The following is a 15,463-nucleotide window of genomic DNA, read 5'->3' as shown; positions in this document are numbered from 1 at the left end:
AGTTGTACAACTTAAGTGTGTATGGGGCTCCTTTCAGACAGATAAGGCTTCTAACATGACCCTTACTGACAAGTCACATGAAATGTTACACTTAATTAATTTGTTAAGAAGAAACCTACTAGACTGAAGATCCCTGGTGGTGTGTGAGGCTCTGGCAAATATCTGTGTGTGTGTGTGTGTGTGTGTGTGTGTGTGTGTGTGTGTGTGTGTGTGTGTGTGTGTGTGTGTGTGTGTGTGTGTGTGTGTGTGTGTGTGTGTGTGTGTGTGTGTGTGTGTGTGTGTGTGTGTGTGTGTGTGTGTGTGTGTGTGTGTGTGTGTGTGGGGGGTTCAGGCGTGGGTCACAGGAAGGGAGGTCATGGCGTGGGGGGGCAGCAGAGGATGGAACAGCATAGACTGAGGGGAGTGCACTGTGGAGATAGAGGACAAGCATGAGACACTAATAATACATACATCACTACTTTATAGTGCGCTACTCTGGTCTTATAGGGCACATAGAGCTCTGGTCAAAAGTAGGGGCACAATATAGGGAATATGGTGCCATTAGGGACGCATCCCATATTGAAAACAAATGTTTCGTCAAAGCCCTAATATCTCTTCTATTAAATCTGTTTCTATAATTTCAGACAACCAGAACTAAAATCTTGAGTAATTGGGTCAGATACTCAACCCATTCTGAAAACGTTATGCTTGAAATCATTGCTAGAAATACCCCCTCCCACTTTAAGCACCACCGCCACCCAATTCTGATACGTCCAAATAACCAGTGGCAGAAAACCAGAGCACCAGAAACACTGTCTCTTTTAAGTCATCGCAACCCACAGTCTTTGGACAGACATAACGTTAAATGATACCATTTATGTTCCAGTCTATCCAGAAGAGATTACTGCTCCTATAACTCTATTTGACTGCTAAACACACTGCAGCCCAGAGATATACTCATATGTCTTTCTATATGGCTCTGGTGCAGCCTAAATTGTGTCCCAAATGGCACCCTATTCACTTTATAGTGCACTACGTTTGACCAGGGCTCATAGGGCCAAAATGTAGTGCATTATAAAGGGACTAGGGTGCCATTTGGGACGCAAGCTATCTCGCAGGCTATCTCTTAGCTTACCATCGATGTAGGAGTGCAGCGCGGTGAGCATGGAGCCCTCTGGGGTGCCGTAGGCTGTGTACTGCAGCTCTTCTGGTGCCGGGGTGGGCTGGGAATGGCGACCGGGCTGCAGGGAGGACAGGGGGGTGGCTGAGGAGTGGTTGGGGCTCACATGCTTCTTATGGCGCGCTCTGCAGTTCTGGAACCAAACCTGGATGGGATATAAGAAGTGTCTGTCATGTTTTAGTACTGGCATTCAATAGTGACACATTTAATTAACCCTCATACTTACTACCTACCGACTGGGGTCATTTTAGGGTGGTTTGTTTAATTAATAAACTTTTTCATGACCGTGTCAATCAACTTGTTCTTAATGAATCCATATAATTGTTTAGTGTTTCTGTATCAATATGGACCTTTGGGGTAATTTTGACCCCAGCCAAAAGGACCTAATTCTGCCTTTACACTCTTAGAAAAAAAGGTGCTAAGTAGAACCATACAGGGTTCTTCGGTTTGTCCCCATAGGGGAACCCTTTTTGGTGCTGGGTAGAATCCTTTGCAGAGGGTTCTAAAACCCTATATGTAGGGTTCTTCAAATAACCCCCTTTATATGGTTCTACCTAAAACCCTCTGTGATGGGTTCTAACGAGAACCCTTTTATCTTTGGAGAGTTCTTCCTAGAACCCTCTATAAATGGTTCCACCAGCCTTATTAGCCTTTAAAATTGTATTATTTATGACAATACATTACATACTGTACTGTATATCATAAGGCCTTTCTTTGAGGGCCAAGTTATACTCTAACACAGTGGTGTTAGGAATCCCCTGGTTTTCAGGCCTGCAAGTCACATTATGCATTATGGCTTGTAAAGTGATGTGTAATTCCTATTGGAATCGAGCCAAAGTTAGGATATCCAACAAGTGGATTTGTTAATCACCCACAACCTGCATTCAGAATGACTGCCAAGGTAGGGAAGATTGAATACTGAGACTACCTCAATCATCTGAACTGTAGCAACCATCTCAGTAACTGGTGCAATAAATCCAATTACAAACAGATTGGATTCGTTTAGAAAACGGTATGTTATTTATCTTTGTGTAGCATTAAATTAATCAACCAATCAATGTGCATGGAAAAACACAGATATTACTTAAGCGATAAGGCTAAGGGCTGTTCTTATGCACGACGCAACACGGAGTGTTAGGACACAGCACTTAGCCGTGGTATATTGGCCATATATCACAAACCCCCGAGGTGCCTTATTGCTATTATAAACTGGTTACCAACATAAAAGTAAAAATGTTGTCATGCCAATGTTATACAATCTGATATACCACAGCTTTCAGCCAATCAGCATTCAGGGCTTGAACCACCCAGTTTATAAAGTAAAACAAACAATTCTGAAAATCTCCATGCAATAGAGCATGCTGGGAAATATTATTCATGGTTCTATGTGAAACCCTTCTTCGCTTCCAAATCTACCCTAACCAGAAACCGTGGATGGATGGCGGCATTCGCGCTAAACTGAAAGCGTGAACCACCGCCTTTAACCTTGGAAAGAGGTCTGGGAATATGTCTGAATATAAACAGTGTAGGTATTCCCTCCGCAAGGCAATCAAACAAGCGAAATGCCGGTACAGGGAAAAAGGGAATTCGCAATTCAACGGCTCAGACACGAAACGTATGTGGCAGTGTCTACAGGAAATCACAGACTACAAAAATAAAACCAGCCACGTCACGGACAACGACGTCACGCTTCCAGACAAACTAAACACCTTCTTTGTCCGCTTTGAGGATAATACAGTGCCACCGTCACGGCCCGCTAACAAGAACTGTGCCCCCAGGTGGTGAAAGAAGGAATCAACATCTCTACCTCACTGACCCTCAACACTGGGGCCTCACAAGGGTGCATGCTCAGCCCCCTCCTGTACTCCCTGTTCACCCACGACTGCGTGGCCATGCACGTCTCCAACTCAATCATCAAGTTTGTAGATGACACAACAGTAGTGGGCTTGATTACCAACAACGACGAGACAGCCTACTGGGAGGAGGTAGGGGCACTCGGAGTGTGGTGTCAGGAAAACAAACTCTCACTCAACGTCAACAAAACAAAGGAGATTATCGTGGACTTCAGGAAACAGCAGAGGGAGCACCCCCCTATCCACATCGCAGGGACAGCAGTGGAGAAAATGGAAAGTTTTAGGTTCCTCGGTGTACACATCAACGACAAACTGAAATGGTCCACCCACACAGATAGTGTGGTGAAGAAGGCGCAACAGCGCCTCTTCAACCTCAGGAGGCTGAAGAAACTTAGCTTATCACCCAAAACGCTGACAAACTTATACAGATCCACAATCGAGAGCATCCTGTCGGGCTGTATCACAGCCTGGTACGGCAACTGCTCTGCCCTCAACCGCAAGGCTCTCCAGAGGGTGGTGTGGTCTGCAAAACGCATCACCGGGGGCAAACTACCTGCTCTCCATGACACCTACAGCACCCGATGTCACAGGAAGGCCAAAAAAGATCATCAAGGACAACAACCACCCGAGCCACTGCCTGTTCACCCCGCTACCATCCTGAAGACGAGGTCAGTATAGGTGCATCAAAGCTGGGGCCGAGAGACTAAAAAACAGCTTCTATCTCAAGGCCATCAGACTGCTAGACAGCGATCACTAACATTGGAGACCCAATCACTGGTCACTTTAATAAATGGATCACTAGTCACTTTAAAACAATGCCACTTTAAATAATGCCAGTTTAATAATGTTTACATATCTTACACTACTCATATCATATGTATATATTGTATTTTACACCATCTATTGCACCTTGCCTATGCCGCTCAGTCATCACTCATCCATATATTTATATGTACATATTTTCATTCACAGGTAGTTGTTGGGGGAATTGTTAGATAACTTGTTAGATATTACTGCACTGTCGGATCCAGAAGCACAAGCATTTTGCTACACTCGCATTAACATCTGCTAACCATCTGTATGTGACCAATAACATTTTATTTCATTTGATTTAAATAATCCTTCTTGCCTTCCAAAGAATCATCAAAGAATCTTTTTTTTTTCTTCCAAAAACAGTTCTTAATATGCTAAAGGTTCCTAGTAGAACCCTGTGCCTTACAAAGAACTCTTGACTTCCAAAAAGGGTTCTTCTGATCAAAAATGTTATTGGTAGAACCCTATCCCTCCACAAAGAACCGTTATGGAACTATTTTTTCTAAGAGTGTAGTAATTTGATAAATAGGACCTTTACGTGAATCTAGGTTACTGTGGAGACGTAATATCAAGTTATCCATACCACCAGAGGGTGGAGGGGGACCTGTATCAGTGATTTTGACCAGATAGACCGATCATCTGCCGAGATATAGCACACCATGTACTCTTGCCTGAAATTGTACTTTTCTATACCACGTTTCGTACAACTGTGTACAAAAGAAAAAGTTACTTGGTGGTATAAAACATTAGTCAATGGTATAAATATTTGATAGAACTGCAATACAGAACTCAGAAACACTCTGAATCTACAGAGAGCAGTATTGGTGTGTTTTCTCTGAAAAATAGTTACTCTAGGCCAAATCTAAAAAAGTATTTTTTTGAATCCAGGTTTCTTTGGAGACATTATATCCAGTTATACATATGGTATCATCAGTGGGTGGAGGGGGACCTGTATTAGTGATTTTGACCAGATAGACAGATCACCTGCTGATATGGAGCACCTTATGTACTGCCCTATGGTTATACCTAGTTATAACTATGTATGACACTGTACAAAATCAAAATCACCTTACATATATGCTTAGTTGCAGTCAAAACAGCTCATAAAAGTATTTCAGTCATATGAATACTTGGTAGAACTGTAACACAGAAACTAGCAACCCTCTAAATGTATACAGTGCATTCGGAAAGTATTCAGACCCCTTGACTTTTTCCACATTTTGTTACGTTACAGTCTTATTCTAAAATGCATTAAATACAAAAAAAAATCCTCATCAATCTACACACAATACCCCATAATGACAAAGAAAAAACGTTTTTTTAGAAATGTTAGAAAACGTATTACAATTAAAAAACAGAAATACCTCGTTTACATAAGTATTCAGACCCTTTGCTATGAGACTCGAAATTAAGCTCAGGTGCATCCTGTTTCCATTGATCATCCTTGGGAAGTTTCTACAACTTGATTGGAGTCCACCTATGGTAAATTCAATCGATTGGACATGATTTGGAAAGGCACACGCCTGTCTATAAAAGGTCCTACAGTTGACAGTGCACGACAGAGCGTAAACCAAGCCATGAAGTTGAAGGAATTGTCCATAGACCTCCGAGACAGGATAGTGTTGAGGCACAGATCTGGGGAAGGGTACAAAAAAGTTTCTGCAGCATTGAAGGTCCCCATGAACACAGTGGCCTCCATCATTCTTAAATTGAAGAAGTTTGGAACCACCAAGACCCGGCCAAACTGAGCAATCGAGTGAGAAGGGCCTTGGTCAGGGAGGTGACCAATAACCCAATGGTCATTCTGACAGAGCTCCAGAGTTCCTCTGTGGAGATGGGAGAACCTTCCAGAAGGACAACCATCTCTGCAGCACTCCACCAATCAGGCCTTTATGGTAGAGTCGCAAAATGGATGCCACTCCTCAGTAAAGGCACATGACAGCACGCTGGAGTTTGCCAAAAGGCACCTAAAGGACTCTCAGACCATGAGGAACCAGATTCTCTGGTCTTATGAATACAGGATTGAACTCTTTGGACTGAATGCCAAGCGTCACGTCTGGAGGAAACCATCCCTACGGTGAAGCATGGTAGGGGCAGCATCATGCTGTGGGGATGTTTTTCAGATGCAGGGACTGGGACACCAGTTGGGATTGAGGGAAAGATGAACGGAGCAAAGTACAGAGAGATTCTTGATGAAAACCTTCTCCAGAGCGCTCAGGACCTCAGACTGGGTCGAAGGTTCACCTTCCAACAGGACAATGACCCTAAGCACACAGCCAAGACAACGCAAGAGTGGCTTCGGGACAAGTCTCTAAATGTCCTTGAGTGGCTCAGCCAGAGCCAGGAATTGAACCCGATCGAACATATATGGAGAGACCTGAAAATAGCTGTGCAGCGACACTCCACATCCAACCTGACAGAGCTTGAGAGGATCTGCAGAGAAGAATGGGAGAAACTCCCCAAATACAGGTGTGCCAAGCTGGTAGCGTCATACCCAAGAAGACTCAAGGCTGTAATCGCTGCCAAAGGTGCTTCAACAAAGTACTGAGTAAAGGGTCTGAATACTTTTGCAAATGTGCTATTTCAGTTTGGTTTTTTTAAATAAATTTGCTAACATTTCTAAACCTGATTTTGCTTTGTCATTATGGGGTATTGTATGTAGATTGATGAGGGGGAAAACGATTTCATCAATTTTGGAATAAGGCTGTAATGTAACAAAATGTGGAAAAAGTCAAGGGGTCTGAATGCTCTCCGAATGCACTGTACATAGTGCTGTATTGGTGTTTACTCTCTGAAAAAAAGTTATTATTTGGGAAATGTTATATAAATACCAGACTTCCTATAATATTGTCCAAAATTCTATATGTTCAACTTGTTATGGTATTTGGGTTGCTGTAACATTTGGTTTAAAGTGACTTTTAGGATTTGGGCATGCTTTTTGAAGCATCCTGCCATAGGTACTGCCACTCCCATTGTTTCATTATCAGTGATGCTAATGCTGGCTGTGGGGTAAGTACTTAAAGAAAACTACACCATGTTCATGGGCCTTGTCTCTTGGGATCAATGGATGAATACATTTTTGTCAATAAAATAAAGTATATTTAGAATTTTAGTGTTGTTTTTACCACATAAATATGACATAATTAGTATTTACTTAAAAATTCTAAAAACTAAATGATACTACAATTAACTGACGCTAAATCTGATTTTTTGTACTGACAGTGCCTTCAGAAAGTATTCACACCCCTTGACTTTTTCCACATTTTGTTGTGTTACAACCTGAATTTAAAATGGATTAAATTGAGATTTGTTGTTACTGGCCTACACAGAATACCCCATAGTGTCAAAGTGGAATTATGTTTTTCAAAATTTGTACAAATTAATAAAAAATGAAAAGCTGAAAAGTCAATAAGTATTCAACCCCTTTGTTATGGCAAGCCTAATAAGTTCAGGAGTAAAAATTTGCTTAACGTTTCACATAATAAGTTGGACTCACTCTGTATGCAAGAATAGTGTTTAACATACTTTTTTAATGACTACCTCATCTCTGTAACCCACACATACTATTATCTGTAAGGTCCATCAGTCGAGCAGTGAATTTCAAACACAGATTCAATCACATAGACCAGGGAGATTTTCCAATGCATCGCAGAAGGGAACCTATTGGTAGATATGTAAAAATGTAAAAAAGCAGACACTGAATATCCCTTTGAGCATGGTAAAGTTATTCATTACACTTTGGATGGTGTATCAATATACCCAGTCACTACAAAGATACAGGTGTCCTTCCTAACTCAGTTGCCAGAGAGGAAGGAAAACGCTCAGGGATTTCACCATGAGGCCAATGGTGACTTTAAGACAGTTACAAAGTCTTTCAGGATAAAAAAGAAATGGAATGGAGCTAAGGACAGGCAAAATCCAAGAGGAGAAACCTGGTTCAGTCTGCTTTCCACCAGACACCTTTCATCAGGACAATAACCTAAAAAAACAGGCCAAATCTACACTGGAGTTACTTACCAAAAAGACAGTGACTGTTCCTAAGTGGCCGAGTTACAGTTTTGACTTAAATCGGCTTGAAAATATATGTCAAGATCTGAAAATCGTTTTCTAGCAATGATCAACATCCAAATTGACAGAGCTTGAAGAATGCTGAACAGAATAAAGGGCAAATGTTGCACAACTCAGGTGTGGAATGCTCTTAGAGACTTACCCAGAAAGACTCACAGCTCTAATCGCTGCCAAAGGTGATTCTACATGTATTGACTCAGGGGGTTGAATACTTATCTAATCAAGATATATTAGTGTTTTATGTTTCATGAATTGTTTACAAATGTTAGAATTTTTCTACCACTTTGACATTAGAGTATTTTGTGGAGATCATTGACAAAAATGTACAATTAAATCAATTTTAATCCCACTTTGTAACACAACAAAATGTTGAAAAAGTAAAGGGGTGTGAATACTTTCTGAAGGCACTGTATGTGGATTGTATTATATATATATATATAATATTTCCAAAGTATATATATATATAATACAATCCACATACAGTGCCTTCAGAAAGTATTCACACTTTTTCAACATTTATTTATATATATATAATATATCAGCTGTTTCCAGCTACAATAGTCATTTACAACATTAACAATCTCTACACTGTATTTCTGATCAATTTGATGTTATTTTAATGGTCAAAAAAAAATTGCTTTTTTTTCAGAAACAAGGACATTTCTAAGTGACCCCAAACTTTTGAACTGTAGTGTATTTATTAGATATAATTTTTTTGTTTAACAAAATATGCTAATCTGTACTTTTACTAAACAGTCTGTTTTCATTCGTTTTTTTATTACTGATTTTTACATGTCTAATGGTGTTTCTTATTGGGTCAAAATGACCCCAGTTGGTAATCCATTTATGCAAAATATGTTGGTAGTATGAGGGTTAAAGGGGAAATCTGACATTCAAACAACAACAAAGCTGCCACCCCACCACTTGTTTTGGTAAACAGATGTACCAATCCCAGAATGCTGTTTTTGAAGACATTTCGGGAAACCCGGAAGGTACAAATCCTCAAAAATATTACAAATGAACTGCAGAAATTCAGTAATATCCTATGTTGATTAAGGCATGCGTCGATTAGAACTGTGTATGAATATCTAACCTGTATGACTCTCCTACTCAGGCCTGTCTGCTCTGCTAGCTTCTGCAGGGTCTGGGCATCTGGGTTGTTGTCCTGGGCAAACTGGGCCTGCATCACCTGGAGGGGTCATAAGGTCTAAAGAGGTCAATCACAGGTCAATCCCATGTGGTCATCCATTGTTCCTCACTTGGCCTGAACCCATTGACTGGGAACAGTCAGACACTATTGACAATTAATGCCTGCCAAGCAGAATTTATGCTCCCATTAAGACTTTAAATCTCAATAGAACAAACCTGTGGCATTAATCCATATTGAACCAAAATTCAATATCCAGCTATCTCAAAATGCTATGTAATATATTGTGGCTATGTTTGGGAGAGATTGACAGTACCGTGATACTCACCTGTAATTGGTCAGCGGTGAAGCTGGTGCGCGCTCTTTTCGACGGCTTGGGCTGATTCACTTCCTGTTCTGTTGGCATCGCCCCCTCTAGGTTCACACCATTTCCTAATTAGAGATGATGGATCTTCTTAATTAATGAGCTCATAATCATGATACTCGACATGGCAAGCATAAGACAATAATATTAAAGCTTATCTTGTTTATTGACATCTATACACCAAATGGCTTCTTATCTGAGAAATGGGAAGTTACTTTTGTTCCCTATCAGAGACAATAGGCAGTTAAAAAAAAAAATAATCAATTGACAATCTAATTTAGGCTGTTTTATTATAAATGTCAAGGGGCTTTATCTTTTGGTTGATGTATTTTACAGTATAGTAAAGGTATACATATATATGATCAATTTGACCAGAAATGATGAATCAAAGAAAATGCATTCATCGTATTGTTTTTTTCCTCAGTGGTTTCCAGAACGTATTAACAAACATAATACAATATACATTGTTGTTGGGAGCTGCTGGTGCAATAGTTCTCCAGGCACCACATTAAGCATCGGTTTATTCAGGAACAGGTGGAAATATCAGAAATGTAAGTAAGAAACACTTTCAACATTATCTATTTTGTTAGTACTACTTATTTAGGCTCCACTTGACCTATGTTGATAATAAATAAGCATTAGTATATTTTTTAATTGACAAAGATTGCTGCATTTTATAACGAGTTACTCGATTTATTTTCTATCATAATTCAGGTCGCTATACCAGTATAAATGGTGCTAATATTTGTATTACTCTGCTGCAGAATGCTCACCTTTCTCCACGGCGCGTTTCAGGTTGTCCAGCATACAGTCGTAGTGGACACGACACAGCACCTTCTCCTCCACCAGGGCAAACTCTTCCCCCGTGGACAGCTGCCTCTTACAGGAGAAACAGGCGAAACACGCCAGGTGGTACACGTTGCCCTTCGCCCGGCGGACCCAGTCTGTAGAGTGGATATTTCGACCGCAGCACGCGCACCATGTTCCATATCTTCTGCAATAAATAGTCTGCAGGTTTTAATAGTCAGGTAAATACTTGCCATTTTGGTTAGATGGTGGTTTAGTCGTGGAATTAAATGCTAAATCAAATAAAAGGACATCATAAATAGCATATTAACTTATCCCCCCCTCCTCTCCGCTGTAACTATTCCCAAGGTCGTTGCTGTAAATGAGAATGTGTCATTTTACATGGTAAAATAAGGGTAAAAAATATACATTTTTAAATGTAGCCGCAACATGCTATCCAATCTTGTAAATAACATGTTACAAATAAATTATAATAATATGTTTATATATTTATTTATTATTTAGGCCAAATACGATGATGTGAACACGCATAGAAATGCCTTACATTCAAAACAAAACAAAAAAACACTCGATTTGATTGTATATGTGTTCAAGAACAATTTCCAATACCTAAAGTAGTCCAATTTGCAAAAGACCTCTTTTTCTTTGATGTAACAACTTGTATGACTGCCAAGCGATGTTTGGCACACGCTACAGGAGAGACAACGCACATGCCAGCACAAGTCGTTAACCTATGAAAAAAAACATACAATAATGAAATAACAAGAATATTCTTACGTTATTTCGTAGTTGGCTAATGCTAATAGAAAAATTGTTGTACAGTAAGTCGACTAAAATCAATACAAAAAGGTACAAGCTATGCACGAAAATGACCACCCCAAGAAAATGTGAAACGTTGCAACAAGATGCAATCACAAATGTTACCTTCAGCAAGTATTTATCCAAAATGTCCTCACTGCAACTTGCACAAACAGTTCTACCCAACAGAGGTGCAGACACCATCGCCTGTAGCGACGGGGAGGAGGAGCAGGAATCGTGATCCAAAACTTCCACCGGTGTGCCCTGAATAGAACAACATACCCGCGGTTAAGACGCAGGTTCTGCGGAATATTACTTTATACACCTGCTAACAAAAACTTTGGCGCAAATTACGCATTGGTGCCAATTACTAATGCGGGAATTGGACGTCTCAGGTTATCCGGTCCATTCCAATTATTATTCTTACTTGCGAAATTATTTTTATTTTTTTGATTTTGACAGACTCATAGGGTTGAAACAAAACAAACAAACAAACATCTCTACCTTTATAACTTAAAAATAATTGCATGTGAGTAGCCTAATGCGTGGTGAATTTGTAAGCAAAAAAATATTGTTTAGTTTTCAAATTATTCATTAGATCAAATTAGGAAATTTTACCATTCGAATTTCTCTCCTGCCCTCTCTCCACCTGCTGATAACCTCTACGTCGCCTTTGCAATCTTCACACATGACTACAAGCTATAGGAACTGGGGTTTTGGTCTGTCACACTCAGCGGCTTTCAAAAAAAAAACTCCCCAAGCTACATCCCATAACTATCATCCTCTTCACCTTTTAACATGACAACCCCAGCGATTATCAAAATTACATTTAAAAAGGGAAGGATAGCCATTACTTTAAAAATACAGGCGACACTTGAGGTAATAGTTATCAAATGTGCATTATGCTCTTGAGATTTGCATTTGGGGATTTTGAACTGCTTAGCACATCGCTTGACTCCCCAATGTATCAATTTCGCATGTCAATCAAAACCAGCGCGAGGTAGACAGGGAAAGGGAATTGATTTATTTAATAACACCAATTAATTTCGACACAAACGTTTGCCCGGGACAACCTAAAGGTGAAGAGGTCTCATTAACTACTTGAGTCTTAATTGCTGAATATTTAAGAAGTGAAAACACTGAACCTGCCGCTATATAAGACGGACAATATAATATTGACAGGTATAATTGGCAAAGTAATTTCAAGCAATTCTATTTCAACCCCTTTTGTTATAATTTTGCGCACTTTTTTTACAATACACTTATAGCTATATCTTTGCAAGCTGCTGTGAAAGGAGGGCACAATTCTTGTTCCGATGAAAGCAGCATCTTTGACCCATCCTTTTCTTTTTTAAGTAGGTTAGGCCTAGGCTAGAAAAACAGAACTTACCCCATCGTTGGAAACGTTTTCATTCTCATCAACAACATTGCAACATTCTAATTTCTGTTCACTTTTCCAGTGCATTTAAATTGTAATTATCGGTAGTGCGCTGAACAACCCAACAGCAACTTCCTGACCGTTTCAAATGTCAATATCCCTTTCAAGAGTAGTTAAATTTGTGGTAAGATTATTCCTTTTGTCTCCTTCGACTCCGAGAATAGCCTACTTATAGATTTAGCCTATACCAACCCAGGAGGTTTTGTTTTCTTGAGGGAGGGACATAATTCATATTTCCCTGTCTGCTAAGGCCGCGCCTACCTGTCAAATGTTCACTATCGTTTTTGTTTTTAAATAGACCCACTGTATAAGTCTAGGAGGAGGAAAATGCCATTCAATGGTATATAATTAACCCCAATGGAGTATTGTAATTGGTGCCATTGTTTTTGAGTATTTGATAGCCTATGTAAAGGCATGTAAGTGTATGCCGAAGTGGTTATTTCAAATTAAATCACTTTCGATTCAAATTCGTTTTTATGAAACGGCACAGAACAGTTTCAGCATAAACAATGAAATGACAGGCTAGGCAGTAATGCGTATTTTATTTTTATCGCATGGGCATTTGACAATACAATATTTATTTAAATGAATTGATCATGAAAGGCTGGTTGTATAGTACCTGAACATGTTCATTAGACTACCTAATTTATTTGACTAAAAAGATGCAACAAAACGTCACTTAGTTTCAGCCTGTATCTCGTGTTTCATAACAAATGCTTTATGACAAAATATCACAAGATATTGGAATAGTAATTCTACACGAAGCTTGCTAGAGTGTTGAGTGATTTTTCATAGTCAATTGTCATTTTACTATCAAATTCTACATATACCGTCAGATTGTGAAGATTTGTCATCTCAATTTACCCTCAAGTTCTTTTCAGCTCCACCTCTCTCAACCTCTATATTTTTACTTGTCCCGATGAAGGAAAGTTATAGCCAGTCTGTTGTGCCATCATGCCACTCCTTGCCATTCCAGGACAAGGAGTTGACATGATAGCACATGTCCGGTACTAGGAAGTTTTACCTATCAGTTTTACCTCATTGTCATATACTGTATTACCTTCAGTGAAATTCATTTATCATCTTATCTCGCTTTTATGGCACACCCAAGCCTGGAAACATGCTGCAGTCGGTTAGAATGTCATGTGTTTTTCAGGGGGGTATTTTACATTCCTTTTATTGATCGTAGGTATTTATTTTCATCATAAAACGATTATTCATTCATTGATTAAATTAAATGAACGATTAGGCGGTTCACTTTATTGTTTTTTTCGGCGAGTCCCTCAGGTTTTGATAATAAACCACCTGCAAAATAAAAATCTCCATTGCACTTGAATTGAATTGACAGTCTCCATAGAAGTCCATTGAGCCAGCTCATATGCTCTCAAAATGCAAACTCATTCAGATGACAGTGTTTCTGCATTACTGAGAGGTGGCTATTGGAAAACAAGTTTTATGACTATTACCATACTTCCTAAATCAGCATGCAAATCATCAACATCAACATCAACATACCCATCTCATCTCATCTTATGATATGGGGCAATTCATTAAATGTTACTATCATACAAGACTCACTACCAATTTTTCTTTCAACTCAAATTGTCTGGATTGACGCATTTGTCATTGATGATGATAACAACACACGTGAGATGAGGGGAAGGGGTGGGAGTGAGGAAAAGGAATTCTGTAAATATCTGCTTTGCAAGCAATACACACATGCAGTGTTTTGCATTCTCTCTCTCTCTCTCTCTCTCTCTCTCTCTCTCTCTCTCTCTCTCTCCTCACTCTCTCCTCACTCACACACACACACACACACACACACACACACACACACACACACACACACACACACACACACACACACACACACACACACACACACACACACACACACTCAAAAAAACATGCACGCACACACATGCACCTACGCACGCATTCGCTCTCACACAAGGAGAAAGGAGACCTGCGGTGGTATGAGCAATGTGCCTTATCATTCCATCTAAGTTCCGCTGCAGTGGTGGATAAAGGGCCTAGCGTGCTTCCATCGAGATGCGTCCTGTTTCACCTTCTGGAGATAAATACTCTCCTATCAGACGACTCATCTCAAGCATGGCACATTGTAGCAGACAAACACTTTTGGGGGGTAGCATGAAAATAGCGGCCTGGGGCAAATGCAATGTGTGTCCTGCGCCCCTGGACATGCATCACCAAAATTCAGATGGCTATGAGTGCCTAATAGAATCCTCTCAGATATCTAAACACAGAATCAAACCAATAACATTTACTTCTTTACCTGCGTTACATCACTGTGTATCACATTACAAAATCAATATCAATTGGATATTTGACAGATTTCAAGTGTTTCATGGGTAAGGTTTGAACCAGGCATGAGGTTTTCCTTCTAAAAGTTATAGGCATTTGCATGGCTGAGTGAATCCACAAATGTATCGCATGATGCAGACCAGACAAAACATGAGAGATAAGAGGGAGGGTAGAAGTGCCTCCTCTATCAACATGCTTATGGACTGATTTTACTTAGTTTTTTTCCTGCTTTTGTCTTGCCATCACTGCCTTACTGTCGTGGGTGAGCTCTGGCGCGGTCTGGTGACCGTTTTCCAGATAGCGATGGAACTTAGTCCTACGGGTATCTTAACGATGCATCTTTCCTACAACGGCCGAAGATGTATCATGCTTTTCCCAAAACGCCACGCAGAGATAACGGTCGCTAAGTCCGTTGTTGGAGCATGTGTCGATGGTGATGGGACGGAAAGAAAGAGAGCGCTGCTCTCAGATCAGCTTTCTCCATTCAAATCTTGCCTTAACATTGGAATTATTTCACAATATTGATGACGGATCAGCTACTAGAGCGATATTACCACCTACGGCTGCAAATATTGAGGCGGCTTATTCTAAAGCTTACCCAATAAAAATGCACAAAATCACCAATTTGACAAATCATTGCACACATCTTAGGCTACACATCATGATATATTTTTAGACAAATTACAAACAG

General features: G+C 39.9%; 1 protein-coding gene across 1 annotated transcript; it reads right to left on the bottom strand.

Annotated features, from left to right (window-relative positions):
- Positions 1–204: 204 nt before the first annotated feature.
- LOC106613985 (LIM/homeobox protein Lhx8) lies at positions 205–11,241 on the bottom strand. Its single transcript, XM_014216880.2, has 7 exons — positions 11,136–11,241; positions 10,821–10,942; positions 10,178–10,398; positions 9,369–9,472; positions 8,987–9,082; positions 1,115–1,304; positions 205–407 (listed from the first exon to the last, which is right to left on the bottom strand). The coding sequence occupies exons 1-7, from the start codon at positions 11,211–11,213 to the stop codon at positions 328–330; spliced, it is 891 nt and encodes a 296-aa protein (XP_014072355.2). The 5' UTR covers positions 11,214–11,241; the 3' UTR covers positions 205–327.
- Positions 11,242–15,463: the final 4,222 nt, after the last annotated feature.

This window comes from Salmo salar, chromosome ssa10 (genome assembly GCF_905237065.1).
Source record: "Salmo salar chromosome ssa10, Ssal_v3.1, whole genome shotgun sequence".
In the NCBI taxonomy this organism is placed as follows: Eukaryota; Metazoa; Chordata; class Actinopteri; order Salmoniformes; family Salmonidae; genus Salmo; species Salmo salar.
Note: the sequence above shows the minus strand (reverse complement) of the source record. Positions and strands in the feature narration are given on the sequence as shown.

Coding starts and splice junctions, on each gene's coding strand:
- LOC106613985 (XM_014216880.2), bottom strand. CDS start 11,213: ATGGTGTCTGCACCTCTGTTGGGTAGAACTGTTTGTGCAAGTTGCAGT. Junction 9,083..9,368: donor TCACCGCTGACCAATTACAG/GTGAGTATCACG, acceptor TGACCCCTCCAG/GTGATGCAGGCCCAGTTTGC. Junction 408..1,114: donor GCTGCACTCCTACATCGATG/GTAAGCTAAGAG, acceptor CTATCTCCACAG/TGCACTCCCCTCAGTCTATG.